We start from the raw sequence: 18741 nt of genomic DNA, 5'->3' as shown, positions 1-18741 counted from the left end.
TATTTTTCTTATATCAATCATCATTGATAAGAACCAATAAAAATATAAGACTTTTTCATATACGTTATTTAATTAAGCATTAATACCCTTTAATCTTTTTAATTACAACAAGACTTTTATAAATCTCCCACGCCGCGCTCCTATTTCGTGTTCTCATTTTCAGCAAAAGAATAATCGTTAGTTAGAATAATCGAAAAGAAATTGGTAATACGTGGCATAATTGCGCTCTTGCGACACATTCATGCAGAAATATTGAGAGCGCAATACTCTGGATGCATCTTTTAATAAAGGGTCCTCTGGAGATCTGTGCTCTTCATTTTTTTTTCATATTCATTGAGATATGAATGTAGTAAAGTTGCGCTGCAGCTGCATCTCGATGGTAACCGAATAAATCTTTTTGAGTAACTTCATAACTCTTATTATCCACTTCTACGATTCACAAACCACTGATTGTCAGCATCAAATCCGATTTAAGAAAATATATTGATAAAAAAAACCAGAAAAACCAGAACAAGATTTTAAACAGATCTGTCCAAGAGATCTCGCTTTCGAGAACTCGAAAGTCTATGTTATAAAATTCTACAAGAAGATTTCGACTATGTCTTTGTATAAGTTAAATTCAAATTATAATATATAAAACTTAAAAATAGATTGCATATTACTGATAGTATAATATGTCACATTTATATTTATATTATTTATAACAACACTTTTTTTCTTTAAGATTTTCATTTTTCTTCTATCTTATCTTTCACTCGATCTATTATACGATTTTAGAGAATTTACATTACCACGTGTGCTTAAAAGTCTATTCCGAAACGGATTTTTAAAACCTGCTTTTAGTGAAATGAATCCGTGATAGTCTCATGCGATATCATAACTTACACAGTCTAATTCGCCGCGAAGCACGAGGTAACCCGCGCGTAGCCACGCAGCTAACGATGACTCTTTAGATTCCATTTGCGACGCCCTCGTTTCCTTCCGAGGAGCCTAGTAAGAGGACTTTGGAACTTCGCAAATCGAGGATGACGGGCGGAGGCATCGCAGAGAAAGAGAATGAGAGAGAGAGAGAGAGAGAGAGAGAACGAAGGGCAGATCGAGGATGCAGAACCCGCGCGTCGATCTGTATAAGGATGGAAGATGCCACAGACATTAGTTACGATCTGGATTACAGTCTATCCCGCGTTTCCCAGATCCCCCATTATTTATCACGCGATATTGTGGCTGATGCATCGTATTGCGTAACATCGACACCGCGTTAAAGCGCGACCTCGGCATTTTCCGCATCCGGCGAATCCTAAGGAGCTCCGACACAGAGCCGTTCCGTAACTCGTGGCTAAACTCGTAGGAACTGATGCGATTTTGCGAAGCACGTTGCTACTAACAACCCGAACTGGCATCCACGATCGCAATATCGACAGTCGTATCAAACTCTAAGGTGTCTAAAATTAAATAAGATTCCTATACTTTTGCCCATGCTTGATACATTTTTTAGGAAGTACCCGTGCCCCGTGTGCATCGATACATTTCTTTCAAGCGACTTCTTTCTTGGTTATTATTAGCGACGTCAATCCCTTGAAACATTAATTGCTGTTCTATTGGATTGACCGGAAAGTCTGTCGGACTTTTTCAATTTTTTGTATTAAGAATTAATATAAAGTGTTTATTTTGAATTTTGCTAAAAAACATCCGCACAAACTCTCCCAATAAATCCAAATGAGTGTAAAAAGGTTCATTGTTATATTTAATATAGTAAGTAACATAGCAACGGAGATCCAGAGACTTCAATGTCGCGCTTATCGGAGACTTCGACGATTGGAATATTTCAGAAGCTGACAAATCCTCATTTGTATGAATGAGACAGATTATGATGATATATTTGACCAAAATTGTCTTAGACAAAATATCGGAATTTATTCTAAAGAAATATACTGTGAATATCTTTCATTGATTTTACATTTGTCTGCAATATTTTATATTGTATTTAAGGTTACACAGCGACCGAGAGAAATTATAAAGTTTTGTCGCAAACTACGATTGAAACAGTGGAACTTTATTTCATGAAGAAGTACAATCTGTAACATCAGTAAATAAACATTTTGATCCATTGAGTTGCCTTGATAGCGTATGGTCCTTGATAAATTTTTATATTATAAGGTTTAATAACGACACATTTGATTATAATATGTCGTTATATCGTATGCTACCGATATAACTTTATCGTTTATCACCGGAATACTCGATTAGCGAATGGCGTGACGAACTTTGCTATAGACCATTACAGATTATATCGTGTATTGTGCACGCATGTGCACGTATAGAAACTTATCGCTCTATAGATTTAAGATCACATGATCATTTTACGTCGATATAAAAAAAGATGACATTTTACGAGTTATCTTCTCCATTACAGTGAAATGTAAAAAATAAAACAGCTAGTTGCAAAAGAATTGGATTTCAAGAATTGGATTGTAACATACATTCGTCCTGTTTTTTAGTGTTTTTAATAATATGGGTTGTAATATATATTCGTTATTAAAAACACTAAAGGACGGGATGAATACATGTTACAACTTAATATAGAACTTTCTTTCAAATTGTTCAATCAAATTTATTTGACTCTATATTTTATTTTTTATTTCACTACTCGTGATTGCAAAACAGCTTTCACCGCTGGATTTTTGAACATAAAAGAAAATAGAATTCGAGAAATATGCTAAGAAAAATTTAAGCAATCAAAGACATCACTGTGTTTCCCTGATTAATTTTCTTTGAAGTTTCAAGTGCAGGATTTTCTGTGTAATTCGAGAAGAGTTGGCAGAACTTTCTTTTCCGGGCGAATAAATCACGAAAGCAAATAGTTCGTAAAGCATTGCATGTTGGCCTTTCAATATGATGTATTCAACTGATTTAAAACACCGAATCATTGAACTGTAAACCATATTCTAAACGAATATTAATGAATGTCACATATTAACGTTCGCTTTTCGATTCGTTTATAAAAATAAAAAATTTTGTTTCATATATCTTTTTAAATTTATTTTTGCGGTTGCAGGACGACGAATGTACGTAGCAAATTTCACGAAGCGCATACTATAATTGTACATGCAAAATATCATACAACAAATACATATTCGATAGAAATAAACATTTTTAATAAAACACTTATCAGCTAAATTATCAACTAAAAAATAGGATAGTATAATTTATTTTATTGTATTAAAATTGTATTAATAAAATTGACTATAAAATTATTTAAGCTATGAAGAGCACTATAGTTTTACAAGGAATTATCTTTTAATTATTAATTGCCTTCATATTGCTTTTGATCACTTAAAACAAATTATAAAATATAATCCAAAATAAAATTCTATTGGGTCATTAAGTATGAAACTTTACAAATGTAAAAGCGCCATCTTTAACATTTGTTATTTCAAATTTGGCGCCAGACGTCAGTATCAGGTTAGGTTAGTGTGATAGATGTATGTTCGCTCTTCAAATGTCATATTTGTTTGTTCAAATATCTTCATTAGTTTTATTGGTGGATTCTTTTTTATAGAACTATGGAAAAGTCCAAAATTCGTGTGATTTATGAATATGAGTTCCGCCGTGGAACCACAGTGTCGGAGACAGCTCGTAATATCAACGCTGTATTTGGTGAAGGTTCAACTACTAAAGCAATGGTGGGCAATTGGTTCAAAAACTTCAGAGATGGAGATTTTAGCCTCGCTAATGAGCCACGTGGAAGACCAAAGACGAAGGTGGATAATGATCACTTAAGAACCATAGTAGAGTCCGATCCATCTCAAAGTACACGTGAATTGGCATCGATATTCAATGTTTCCATACCCACCATATTGGTTCATTTAGCTGCAATTGGTAAGATAAAGAAGTTGGACAAATGGGTCGCGCACGAATTGACCGATGCGCAGCAGGCGCAACGTCTAGAGGCTTCCCTTTCTTTGCTTTCCCGTCACAAAAATGAATCTTTTTGAATCGAATTGTGACCTGCGATGAAAAGTGGATACTCTACGACAATCGTAAACGCTCACATCAGTGGCTGAACGCTGATGAACCACCGAGACATCACGCGAAACCCAACATTACACAGAAGAAGCTTATGGTGACTGTTTGGTGGTCCAGGTCAGGTGTTATCTACTACAACTTTATGAAACCTGGTACATCGATAACGGTTGAAGTATATTGCAAGCAACTGGACGAAATGATGCAACAACTTGCTATTAAACAACCGAAATTGGTCAATCGGTCAATGCCAATCCTGTTGCATGATAATGCTCGACCGCACACTGCACGACTGACCGTGGCAAAGCTACAGGAGTTGGAATTGGAAACTCTCCGTCATCCACCATATTCACCAGATCTATCACCTACCGACTATCACTTCTTCCGGAATTTGGACAACTTCTTGGTGGGAAAATTCTTCAATTCGCAACAGGCAGTCGAAACAGCCTTCCGCGACTTCATCGATTCCCGTACTCCTAGCTTCTATAGTAGAGGCATAGACCAACTACCACTAAAATGGCAGAAGTGTGTAGATAACATGGGCGCATACTTCGATTGAAAATAAATCATGTCCATGTGCCAAAAAATGCAAAAGTTTATGTTCTATTTGTAAAGTTTCATACTTAATGACCCAATATATATATAAATAAAAGATATTTCGAATTTTTGCTCTGCTATGAGAACTCAACTCGTGGAAGGAATGGAAAAGAGGAAGATGAAGAGGATTTCAATTGTAACTAATTCTACTAATTCTACTAATCATGAAAATGTTCAATGTGCAATAAAGTAACATGTGTGCGCAGTCGACAAGATATCCAATAACAAAACTGTAATAAGGTAAGATGACGTACCTTGTAACCGAGATAGGCGAGCAGCAAGGCCTCGGTCAGCGACACTATTGCCAGGATCACTTGGATCACCCACAACTCCAGAGGTCGTCTGACCCAGAGGATTGCATCCCAGTTGATGGTCGGATGCTCCTGGAACTCCTCTTCCGTCAAGTTCTGCGACGCGAGGAACTCCGTCTTGTTGCCGGGGGAGCAACCGTAACTGGGAAGAGATAGAGAAAGAGAGAGACATATTGTAAGTGACGGATGAGCAGACCGATAGATAGGAATGGATTGTCGCGCGATATATGCGTGCGCAAGTCGGACAAGTTCGATAGGTTTTCGATATCGAGTGTGTCGTTTGGATCGCGCGCCAGAGGATGCACTCAAATATCACCGTCATGTGGGGAGAATAAAAAGGTTTCAGCATCCGCGATATTGAATGTTGAAAAAAGTTTATACAAGCGTACAATCGGGGAACGTATCTTCTATTGAAATTTCCACGTCGATATGTGCGAATCATCGTGTACAGGAGCTCTCACTAAAGCTGCTGTTCTAGTCAGTGACAGTTGCCGTGATCAACTTGAACTCGATAGGTCCTTAACGGAAATTTTATTGAAAATTTAATTGTGTAATGTAATAGTTATATAAAATGTTAATAATCCTGACTGTTATTATAAGTGGTTTGAAAATTTTGTATGAAAGAATAACGAAAATCTCTTGAGAAAATCCTTGATCTCATGTAAGTAAATAAGAACCTGAATCGCATTTGTTACAGTCTTATCTGCATTGTAACTATAACAGAAACATTACGTAATATCGTAATCGGACATGAATATTGCGTTGCTCGCGTTTTAGAACGAGTTTCTCTCTATCGAAGTACTTTTTTAGAAAATCGCCTCGTTGGCGACAAAACGGAAAGAAACCAAACAAAGCAATTTTTGTATTTTCAGCATTGACGGCAATTCTTGTAACAGATTGTCCCAAAATGTCTATATTTTTTTATTTTTAAAGTTTTCTATTATTAATATATTATAGATTTAATTTATTTTGAAAAGAAATATTAAAGTAGCAGTAGGTTTAAGTTATAAACAATTTTCAGTATTAAATGTTTTATAAATCAAGTCTTAGTTAAAAATAACAAAACAGACAATACCTTTATTAATATCTTAACAGAATTTTAATGCATATATATTTTAATTATTACCATAAAAAGATAAATTTGTTATGATATTAATTAAACATGAAAAAATATCTAAAAACCAATATTATTGATAAAGAAAATCCATAATTGGAAAAGGAAATGAAAAAAGAAAAGAATATGTAGTACATACAGACACACACAAGATCAGAAATTGTGTACATCATACAATGGATGTTTTATTTTCTATTCGCTAAATTTTTATAAAAAAAGGAAAACTGAATATAAATAAAAGTCCAATAAAATATTGATATTTTTATAAACATTTAAAAAAATTTATTCCGATATAACTTACCATGCTGCATACGTCGGATCGTTGTCGATAATAACTCTGAATATATACAGGAAGCATGTTAGCAGCTTGAAAAAGAGATTGGCAACTCGTATCCTCAAGCCTGAAAAACAAAATTTATTACTTTATAGTGACGCTCATGTTTCCTTTCTATTTGTATTCTTAGAATCCTCAAATTTTCTTTATTAAGTACACAATCTCTACATAAAAGCTTGTTCTCAAGTTTTCTTCCATTTTCTCTTTTGGGTATCAAAATATAACATATATAATAGGCTTCATGTTAAACTTATACTTGAATGACTCTTGAAAAGAAACAAAGCACCATATACCTTCTTATTAACCTCGATACGTTCTTTGTATGGATATTTCCAAGGTAGGGTAACTGCTTTTCATGTGCAAATATTTTCACGCTATTAAGATATTTAAAAACATTTTTGGCTAGAAATAACTTTAAATCAAGTTCGATTTAGATTTCTTTTATGCAAAAAATGCCCAAATAAGAATGCCATACATATCATATGTAGAGCGTAGTTATTTCTAAATTTAATTTATTATTTATAAATTTATAAATATTATAAAATTAAATTATATGAATTTATAGAATATTTATAAATTTTATTATTTCTAACCGGGACCTAATAATAAGAAAAGCCTATTTATAGAATTCAATAACTAAATTTCATTTTAAATAATTAAATTCAAAACAAGGTTTAAAGTGCTTTAATTTCGAATATGTACGTTTTATATGTAGCAGGATAACAAAACCACAATTTATTATTATAAGCCTAATTTAAACAAGTTATGTAATATCCTACAGATTCACAGAGATACAGATTGAAGGCCGGCTCTTGCTTAGACTGACCATCGACTGTTCCGATAGTTTTAACGAGACGCTTTAACCAGTTGCCCGCGACAAACTCTACAAAGGGTAGCGCAGTGTTGACCTGTTAGGTTCACGACGTCCTAATGCACAGGTCAGGCACAAAGGTCAACGCTGGCAAGAGGAATCCGTGGTGACACAATATCTATTATCGGCAACCGCCATCTCCGAAAGAGCACACAATCGTACCACGGAATATCCGCGAGGATGACGACGGCGATATCCTTGAAATTGCCTCCGGAATAGCTGCGTCGTTCCGAAAGGAAGCAATCGGAACCGTTCTACGGCACGCCGGAAGAGAACATCGACAACAACTTGGCTATTTCCGGCGGCGACGAGTTTAGCAATAATACAACAACGCAAGAACCAACAACATATTCAAGCCTAAGATTTATCTCGAGAAACGTATCGCGGCTTTTATCGAAAATCTTTTCGGATTTGGATACTGTTACATCTAGCTTTCTACTTCAAACACACACAAATAGCACTTTAAAGTACTAACTAAATGTAATATGTAACGTTTTATTACATTTCTGAGAAAAAGTATGTATCTGCGCATCTTAGAATTGACCAAAATATGTAATCATGCGCAATGTTTAGAAAGCCAATATGAAAAAACGTGACGATGCATCTGGATCGTTACGTATTCGCGTGTTACGGTACAGTACGAAACGTAACGATGTCTAATATCAAAGCGCATCTAGTATCAGCGCGAGATGGAACTGCAGATATGAGTTTACAGCGATGTACGACGGTTTTTTCCGTGCGATATGATCCATAATATCAGATGTACTATAGATTCGCATACGGTAACGCATGCACGGAGTAGCAGACAGGAGTAGTTTTACAATAATCATGGGGACAATTGTATCACGGCAATCTTACATCAACCGTAATACGAGAGATAAACTGAAACTCTTCGAGATATAAACTTGATTGATACTGTTATGACCATGAGAAATTTTTGCGCAGATAGAATTTAAGTAAAATTCACATTAATTCATCCAAATTAATTTATATAATTTATAAGTCAGAATGTTTTTTATAAATAAAACAGAAATTTTACTTACTCGAACGTTGGTTCTTGATGAAGTACAGTTGTAGCCGCTCCTTGAACGTGTTCTCGTTCACATAGTACTCAACACGAACTCTGGAAACAGACATATGACGATGTTATCTCTAACTGGTTTCACAAACTCTTCTCGAGTGTTAACTACAACGTCATCGAACTTTACAAAGTATCCAACCATTATATTTGATAACTCTAGTAACTTCCATATCTATCTGTTTATGTATTCCATATGTATCTGTAGCGAACGTGTAACTAGCCATGTAACGCATATATCAAGTATAAGGTATCGCTTTTACACACAATGAGCGTCGAAATAATATTCCATAGCAATCTGTCATACATTTGCAAACTTACAGATATGACGGGTAACGTCATATCTCTGTCACGCGCGTCTTTATGTCTGCGTAGGAAATTTTGTCAGAGCTATTTAGAGATTAGAGAATTGACAAGCAGTGTCATTATATTATTAGACTAAGTTTGCATGACTAATCAAACATTGCGCGGCGCAATAACGCCACTCAAATTCTCATTACTGTTATCTATACTGCCTATACCATGCTATATTCCCACGAGTCGTTTCCCTTCGGGCGACAAGCGTTGTAGAACATCTTTATGGAGTTCATTAAGGAAATTAGCACGCGTTGACTGTAGCGCAAACAGTACGATAACGTGTAACACAATTCCAAAGAATCACATTGTTCGTTATATATATTTATTGAGAGCATCGTGACAAAATGTAATCCATGTTTCCGATTTCAGATGAAGAAATTTTAAATTGTGTTAGATTGCATAAATTGCGACGTTCGAGATCTCGACGTAGAATAACTTTGTTTTCTTGAATTTCACGGTACAATTCTTGAAGTGTCTTGATATAGAGATTATTCATGATAAGTATAATACATGATCAATATAATATACTAGCATCCCCCGTCACGCGAGCTTCGCCCGCGATATTATGTGTAGAATTAAATAAAAATACATTTTACCCCTTCTCACCCGTTAGGGGTGGAATTTCGGAAAACCCACCCTTAGTGAGCACCTACGTGATAGTAGGAATATACCCTTAAAATTTCAAGTCGATAGGTGCAGTGGTTCGGGCTGCACGTTGATGAGTCAGTGAGTGGATTTGGCTTATATATATATAGATATAAGATTTAATAATTAAATATCTATAATGTAATTATTAAATAATTATAATGAAAACGGATTCTCTTTGTTATTTCTTTCGGTTGCAAACTAATATATCATATTCATGTTACAGCGGAAATTCGCAGCGTCTTCGCATTCATGAGTCTCAATCAGATCTCGTCAGGGTTGAGGAACCGAACCAGGGACGTGTAATGGCCGTTGTTACTATGATTATTACTACTATAACAGAACGAGCAAGCCGATTTCATTGGCCATCGTCATTCCGCACGCTCGGTCGTGCAACCGTCGCAGTCCTTATTTTTAGCCCCGGCGAATGCGTCGGCGTTGCCCAGAATAGCGTCGCGTGACGTCACTGGGCCGGCGTCGACAGGCGGTCTGTCGTACGCGATCGCTCCCAGTTGTTGAACTGGTTCTTTGACCCACATAACGTCACGAATGCCTGACCTAGGTTATCCGTCCTCGGCGTATCCGTACGCGGAAAGCTGATGGAAGCAAACGATGCCGATCGACGAGGGACGAGCCGAGAGACGAGCCAACATTTGATTTGTGTTCTAGTATGCATTCAAGTGGACGCAACTTGGTGGACCCTTTTCTCTACAGATCTTTTTCTCTTTTCAGGAATAAATAAAGAAATATATTCATTCTAATAATCCTCCGAGTTAGTCACGTACGTGTGTAGTATAGGCGAAGATGATTAATTGATGGCATCAGCCTGTAATTTGCTTATTCATTATGTCCACATTGAACTCCCGCTAAAACCTTTTATTCTAATAAGCGTTGTTATCTTGTGGGCTTATCGTTATTGGATAAACAATCTTTCATATGGAGCTTCACATATGTACGCCTCCGAGCAAACATTTTCCTTTATATGCAAGACATGAATAATTTTTTATGTTTATCATCGATCGTAGAACTCTGATGATTTAAGGTTGTAATGTTTTAGGTGAAAATGCATCTTTTTATAATATAATAATATTAAAGGTGTTCATCATATAATTAATATTATCTGGGGTACGCGCACGCCTACAGAAGATAAGAAGTAAATGTCAGAGATTGACGATATGCACAATTAATTAAAAAGAAAGGTCCTAATAAAGTAAATTCATCATGTTGGGAGTGTCCTACGATCCTACGCACATATATTATATTAATGTGTAAACACATTGTTTAAAATGGCAAAATAGCAAAATTACACGCGGAGTTATAGATTTACAGATAATAAGTTGACTTTTACGTGGAAGAACTGTTATAATCAAACAATATAATAAACAGATAAATAATAAATAAATAAATAAATAAAGATTAATGAGCAATAATGTGATCAATACACAATTAAAATTTAGTAGAGACCAGAGCAGAAGAACTAGTTTGTTTGACATAAAACAGTATTACAGCGACGTACATACATAATTACATTTGCTGATGCAATCATATTCCATCGTAATTCAACGTACGTTGTGAAACGATGCCTTCAAGTAGAGTTATATCAGATCTCGATTTACCATCCAGATTTCCAAACAGAAGAAGTATAAAAGAATCCCGATAAGTTTGTAATAACAAAAGTACATAAAAATAGAAATATTATAAAAATACTTTTTCTGAAAAGCTAAAAACTCTTGTTACTACATTTTTCAATTTTACAAAATCTTTTTCAATGGAATTAGTTTTTTTGAAATTTGAGATGTGTGAAAGTGAATATAAGAAGAAAAAAACTGTAAAGAATTCCTCGTTGATATATTCAATTGAGTATCCCAATTTTGTCAAAAACGTTTTTTTATTTTTTTATCTTTCTAAAAAATTATATTAGGAGTGTGATTTAGTTTTAAGGGTTTTGCAACAGATGGCTGTAGTGTCAGTTTGTTCCAATAGCTGTTTCCGATAACTGTTGTTTCTTACAGTGTTGACATTATCCATGACATTTAGTAGCATTATAGCAATAGATGCAATAACAGTCGTGTTTATATCATCGTAAAAATGCAACTTCCGAAACAGCATTTTCGACATGCGTTGCTTTTGTTTTTTAATCAAAAGAAAACTGCGGCTGAGGGTTATAGAATTCTTGTCGAAACTTATGGTAATTCTGCCCCATCAATTAAGACGTGTGAATACTGGTTTAGACGCTTTAAAAGTGGTGATACTGATGTGAAGGACAAAGAACGCTCGGGACAACCAAGAAAGCTTGAAAATGCAGATTTGCAAGCATTATTGGACGAAAATCCAACAAAATCCACTTCAGAACTTGCCAGAGCATTAAATGTTGATCGTACAACAGTTACCAAACATTTACATGAAATGGGAAAAATTCAGAAAGAAGGGAAATGGGTTCCACATCAATTATCGGAAAGTGCCATTGCGAACCATTTCGTTGATCGCCAGGCAAAAAAAGAAAAGTCTTTTGTCTCGGATTGTTACTGGGGATGAAAAGTGGATCTATTTTGATAATTCCAAATGCAGAAAATCATGGGTGGATCCAGGCCAACCATCAACATCCACTCCGAGACGCAATATTCACGGTTGAAAAGTAATGCTCTGTATTTGGTGGGACAGTGTACTATGAGCTGTTAAATCCGCATGAGACTGTCACGGCTGATCGTTATCGACACCAATTGTACAAGTTGAAGCAAGCATTGGACCAAAAACGACCACCAATTGCGAGTAAACGACGGAAAGTGATTCTTCTTCGTGACAACGCTCGACCTCACGTTGCGTTATCAGTGAAACAAGCACTATTAGAGCTTGAATGGGAAGTCTTACCGCACCCCGCGTATTCTCCATGCGATTATTATTTGTTCCGGTCGATGCAACACGCTTTAGAGGATACACACTTTCATAATTTCGAAGAAGTGCGAAAATTTGTCGACGAATGGATCAACTCAAAAGAAGAGTCATTTTATCGTCATGGAATCCATCTCTTGCCAGAAAGATGGGAAAAAGTGATAGAAAACGAAGGAAAATATTTTGATTAAGGTATTCATTCATTATCATATTTAAATACATGCGTTTTTGAGCAAAAAAACCCTCAAAACTAAATCACACCCCTAATCATTTTCAGCATCAAAGCGAAGTTTCTGATTCATTAAACAATGTTGCATGCATTTAACGAAGCTGCGTTTCAATCAATTATCAATCATCAATTATCAGTCAACGTAAAAATTGCGTTGAACACGCCGTTTTAAAATCATTCAGCTAAAAAATCTGACGGCACGTATTAGCGTATTTCACGGAACATCGTATCGAGCAACGCGATGGTGAAAAATCGTCGAGTTTGAAGGATTCGCCTCAAATCCTACGAAGTCCACGGATACGGCCATTGGTTTTGCGAGTGATACAAAGCGAAATGTATCGACGTCGCTTGAGGTCTGTACGCGGATATCGCTGCAGTCGCCGTGACAATTTAACGCAATCGGCCATGACAAGGAGCACGTTTACTGACCCGTGAGTAATGTCACTGACGAACTAACGTGGGCCGTGATGCAGCGGATATTCCTGTTTCGAAAACCATTCGTACTAAAAAAACGCCTACGTTACCGTTGCAATCAAACTCGTAATTTTTGTAGATAAGCAGTTCCGTTTGCAATCGAATCAAAAATGTTTTCTAACGCTATCTTCTAATATGACAGATTTAATAGACGCGAGTCAGAGCCAAGATTAATCTAGAATTAATTCACGAGAATACTAAGTACATATTGCTTGTTATTTATAAAACGAGAATGAACGGGACTAGCAATTTTTAATAATGAAAATAATTTGGAAAAAGGAAAAAGAATAAAAGAGACTTCGCGCAGAAAGCAACAGATTGTACGTAAACTTCTCATCCATTTTAAATCACGTCGAGTGTATAAGCGGTTTAAAATAAGCCAGATTTTTGTCGCTTTATTGGGAAAATACTTGTTGAGACAAGCGAATATAAGCCAATGCTAATAGACATCAATCATTCTCCATCGTTTCGACGCGGTGACAAATAGAAAACGGAAACAACGGGCTGCATCGTCGCGGGATAATTGACAGCTTCATTACGACGCCCTTTCTAATTACATCGCATAGGGATGTGGTTCGTAGCGATCGTCAGCGATTTCCAATTGAAATTGTGTCCTGGGAGTCGCGAGCTGACATTTGCGAGCAGCATCAAGTTTCCCACCGGATGCACGTTAAAACCGATGCAACTCATCTCATCGAGAGAATTGATCCAGGCTACGAGGAGTAAATCGGTCTTCCTAGATTGATCTACTGTTGCTGTTTGCTTTCAACATGCGATTGGATTAGTTTATAACGTATCGTAAACAACCTCCGCTTAAGTACTTTCGCAGTTGACTTTAACAGTAATTTTAAACTAAGAATTTATTATGAATTATATAACTTCAGGAAAATTTATTAATTTATGTAATTTCATATTAAATTTTGTAAATTAAAAGTTTGTAATATTAGTGCGTTTGTATCTTGTATAAGTATTGTACCATTTATATCATAAAAATCTAATAAAAATCGAATAAAATATTACTAAGTATTAAAATATTTGATGTGAAATAAAGTACTATTGCCGATTAATTAAACTTCCAACAAGGAACAAGAGGCACACAGGCACTCCTGGCTTCTGTCTTTCAATCGTACATTTAATCGATACCAGAGCATCACCATTTTTCCGCTAGGTGAATCTTTCATTCATGTAAAATCTTTGTACGGAAGCTTGTCATCCTGCTACTTCAAATAGCACTCAACTAAAAATTATGAAATTATAATTACATTACAATAATTTAAAAATGTAGCTCAAATTGCGAAATTTGTGCGAGGTATATTATAATGCAACTATAATAATACTATAATATTAAAATATTGAAGTAAACAAAGAACTTCGAAAATTTTTCATTCAAAAAAGACATCTAATTTTATAGTTTTAATCATATAACATTATTATATCGTTATAAAATATTATGTTTGTTATATATTATTATAAATGAGTTCTGATATTTTTTATATTTTTTCACATTTATCATATTATATTCAGGAGTTCTTAGTAAATCGAGAAAGGAACTTCTCATTCTTAGAAAGGATCCATTTCTTCATTTATATTATATAAACGTTCCAGGATTCTATCAAATTCGCTTTGTCTGTTTAAAGCAATAGCTCTAAAGTCGAGGAAAGAATCGTTTCTCCTTTGCGTGAAAATGGATATCATAACTTCGATGAAAGATATCGGACCTCGAGCAATTTATAAAGCCAAGCAGCCATTTCTCATCGTTATATAAACTCGCCGCATTCAGGATTTCTCAGTGATGCCACACGTCTCATACAACATTGATACTGCAGACTAACAAACTTAACAAGTAACTTAATGCCATAAATAGCCCCGCGAGGCACTTCTGAACTTCGATCCTCTCACCAGCTGGCTCACTCTATAATAAATATTATGAATACGCATATCGTCAGTGTAAATGTCGCCGATAAGATCGCCTTCACTCTTTGCTCAATTAATTAAGAAACAGTTGTCAATCCTTCATGTTGATATCATCTTTGCGTAGCATGATAATTTACTTTCTTTTCAAAAATGCGTTCGAACGAAACGAAACGTACATCAACGTCGTATTTACGTGCCACCTAATGACTGTAAACGCCTTTATATTGGCAGAAAGTTCGACAGGCGGATACGCGCATTTGCCTCCTGCATTTTCCGCTATGAATTATGCAACTTGCGGCGGACAGATTCGCCGCTATGGCTTACGCTATCGCTCCTATTAGCGGTAATATCGATTATATGGAAACACTAAAAACGACGTATCCGCCACGTGTATGTGTACATATCAGTAAATAAAAAGATTCTATGGAAAATCTGTGTCGATGTTTAAACGGATCTTCGCGTAATCTGCATGGAGAAAAGCGTTGGAGGAAGAGAATGCCTGTATGAGAATGGTGCTATTGTTTAGTAAAATCTGAATATCGCAGCTTGATGTCATTAATTATTATGCACGGACAGGTCTTCATAGTCGATAACATAACAACAAGATTACATATTTGCTAAATAGGTTACGTCAATAATTGATTATTTATTTGTAAGCTAATTGATTGATTGAACACTGATCCTACATAATTGTCTCTCAAAGGAATAATGCATTTTCGAGATATAAAGTTTTATATCAAATCTTTTAATGACAACTCTTAAATAATAATATTTTAATATATTTTGTCATGTACTTTAATGGTATAGTTTTTATAATTTTTTATATCTGTTTACCTTTTACAATTTAGCTTCAATTTATGACCGTATTTTCATTATCTAAAACATTTATTAATATTTATGAGAAACTGCATAAAGTATAAAAAAGTAATTTCCATATCTGTAACATGCAAATTTAAAATATAAAATTATTTATCAATTTTAATTATAATCCCATAATGAACTAAAAATGTTATATTTTGTTCATATATGTTGATATATTTGTAATGACAAAATTATTCAACATATATAATACGATTTCCTTTATTTAAATAAATAATAATTTATTACTCAAAGTTGTCAAATAATGGAGAAATGTTACTTATCGCATCAGATTTCAATATCTATAAGAAAGTAAAAACTCGTGCGCAATGGAAAAGATCGATTACAAATATTTAAAACAATGTTTTCCATCAAAATTCAGAATAATCCTTGGGGGATAATTAAAAGCGATTTGACACAAGCGGATTCAGCGTTTGACCGAAATTCGTTGAGTATGTACAACGCAAAAATTGTAATTGCTATTCAACTCTTTTTGTTGGTGATAAAACAATCTTCATTTATCAATCACACTTGGCATTAAATAAAACGCGAGTTTACGCACCTTTTTCTGGTAGAAACAATTCATGTTAAATTTATGATTGAAAACGTACGTATGCAATTAATTTTTTCATAAGTGAAATAGCTTTTTTGTAAAAAGTGATTAAACAGCTTATCCCAATTACAATATACAATTACAATATCCCAATTAACAAACTTATTAAATTTTCAATAAACACAGTTTTCCGTTCACAATTTAATTCATTGTAAATTAATTGATAATCGTGTTTCGATACTGGTTCTATACTCTTTTCTTATAAATGATAACACTGATCGTCTTCTTTTTACAGAGATAAATAGTATCATATTTCCGAAAACTCTGGAGTTGAGAATGCGAAATAGAATACTATCCACTTTCAAAGTACATACTATTCACTCCCAGCATCCGATTTCATGAAAATTAGGGCGCGGACCGACATATCATGGATGTAACTTGCGTGACATTTTCGAGCTTTCCGATAGTTCGAAATAATCCACTTGGACGTGAAGGGAGATGTGCACAGTCTGTCTCAGAAAGTGCTCGGTCAGAAATGTTAATCTTTCAAGGTGTACGGTTTCGCCCTAAGACTGTCCGTTTATAAATCAGGGTGCATCCCTGCGAAAGAGAGAAAGAGATAGAAAATCTATATCTCGTCTATAATTATATACCGACCTGCCTTTTCGCGCCGCAAATAGAACTTCGACGCCGGTCGTCGAGTAAAAATACCTATCGACAACCTTGCACTCCATTGACCGCTTTATTAACATAATATGTCGTAACATGTTTCCACATACGTGAGCGCAGCCTTAACGCGTGCGTGTGTTCCTCGGAACTGAAAGTTATAGCAACTGAAACAAGTAATAGTTTACGTATATCTAAGGAGCTGCGCTAGATTCTAGAAACTGTATAGTTTATTATGCAACGCGTCGTGCTCGCAGATTGAAAACTTCCTTCGTCCAATTGTGCCCCTCAAATTCTCTGAATGTCCCATTTTGTCTGATTCAGTTGAGACAAGAAGAAAAACAAAGAATAAATGGAAAGCGAAAGCGAGTAAAAATAGAATATGGCATATGTTATAAACTCGTTGCATAACAGGATTTAATTTTTCCAGACTGTCATTGATATTCTATAGACAAATGCGATATTCGCTTATAATGAAATGTGCCGAATAATTCGAACTATTTAAAACACCTTAAATACGCAGCTACAAATAATTACTCATGCGTCGAGAGTAAATTATACATGCATGACGTCATTAGATTTGCATCTTATTATTCTCGCCGCATACTCTTGCCATTTCAAAAACTTGACCGAAACAAATCCGTGAAAATAGCTCAAGTTAAAAATACGATTGAACAGGAAGTATTCGCGTTAAAGATTATAATCACTTCTTACTTGATCACGCTTAGCGGATAAAGCGATAAAAAATTCTTGTTTCTTTATCCCTATTATCCTGATAAACAGTCGTCCATGCGAACCTCGCGGATCACGAAATAGCGAAATTGTGCCATCCGATATGCAGGACGAACAACTCTCTCGCCCACAAAACTATGCGTCCTAACTGAGACGGGATGAGAGTGGAAAATAAGCGTGCTCGAAACGCTGCGTATGTTTTGTAATATTCATTCCCTAGCACAATATTCATTCCGTGGGCTGGTCACGATAATTCCGTGTTCACGACTAAAAGCCATCTGTTCGTCGCGCGACAGCAAAACTTCGTCGCTCTTCCGTTTTTGCTTTGAATCAATGGCGAATCCGATCGAGCAACTTGCAGTTCCCCGCTTCTAATTAACCGCGGCAATAATTAATCATTGACGGGAAAACAGTAATTAAGCAATGAGTCGAGTGCACTTGCTTAGTGCACGCAAGTTTCTCAAGTGATCGAACTTTGCTAATTTCTGCCGATGCTCGGCATAATTAATTATCGGTATCCTCCGGACGAACAAACCACCAAAAAGTAAATCCCAAGAAAGCCATTCTATGGGAGACGCTAATGAAGCTAAGAAAATTTAATATGCAAGGACGTCACGTTGGTGAGACTCCCATTTCGTGAGACTCCCAAGCGTAATTAATATTTCGTGCACGCGCGCTACATAATGAAATCATTTGCGAGAAATCTTTATCTTTATCGTAGCTTACTCTCGCAGCGGTCACGGGGTGGCGAAGGAAGGTCGTTGAGACTCGGTCACATCCTGCGCGTATATTACCCGCGTGCACGTACGCATCTCGAGAGCATTCACCGATGCGTGTAACCGCATACACGGAATTGCGTGCTGTAAGCTATCTTATACAGTTATCTCGATGACACGTGTGTATAAATAATTTAGGGAGAGAGAGTGAGTGGCTTTCGCGCGTAAGCGCCATGACAACGCATGGCGCAGTAATTAAGTAATATGGTTTGCATTACGTCGAGGGAGTGTCCTTGGTCTGGCAGGATGGGCATGACACACGAATGTTAAATTAGCTCCGTGCTAATTGTATGTATCCAGGAGAATCCAGGCCACAGGAA

The 18741-nt window shown here is 35.7% G+C and overlaps 1 protein-coding gene across 20 annotated transcripts in view; it reads right to left on the bottom strand.

Annotated features, from left to right (window-relative positions):
• Window positions 1-18741, bottom strand: part of LOC105287946 (potassium channel subfamily T member 2) — a 161017-nt gene that overhangs the window by 38010 nt on the left and 104266 nt on the right. For all 20 annotated transcript variants that reach the window (XR_003407573.1, XM_026975569.1, XM_026975555.1 and 17 more), the window contains 3 exons: window positions 8294-8373; window positions 6347-6446; window positions 4875-5073 (listed from right to left, as the gene is read on the bottom strand). Coding sequence is in view for 19 of the 20 variants with exons in the window: in XM_026975569.1 (XP_026831370.1) it covers window positions 4875-5073; window positions 6347-6446; window positions 8294-8373 (379 nt within the window). In the remaining variant the exon portion in view is untranslated. The remainder of the gene's footprint in view (window positions 1-4874; window positions 5074-6346; window positions 6447-8293; window positions 8374-18741) is intronic.

The sequence above is a fragment of the Ooceraea biroi genome, chromosome 2 (assembly GCF_003672135.1).
Source record: "Ooceraea biroi isolate clonal line C1 chromosome 2, Obir_v5.4, whole genome shotgun sequence".
NCBI classification, from domain to species: domain Eukaryota; kingdom Metazoa; phylum Arthropoda; class Insecta; order Hymenoptera; family Formicidae; genus Ooceraea; species Ooceraea biroi.
The sequence above is the reverse complement of the archived record's forward strand: the minus strand, read 5'-3'. Positions and strand labels throughout refer to the sequence as shown.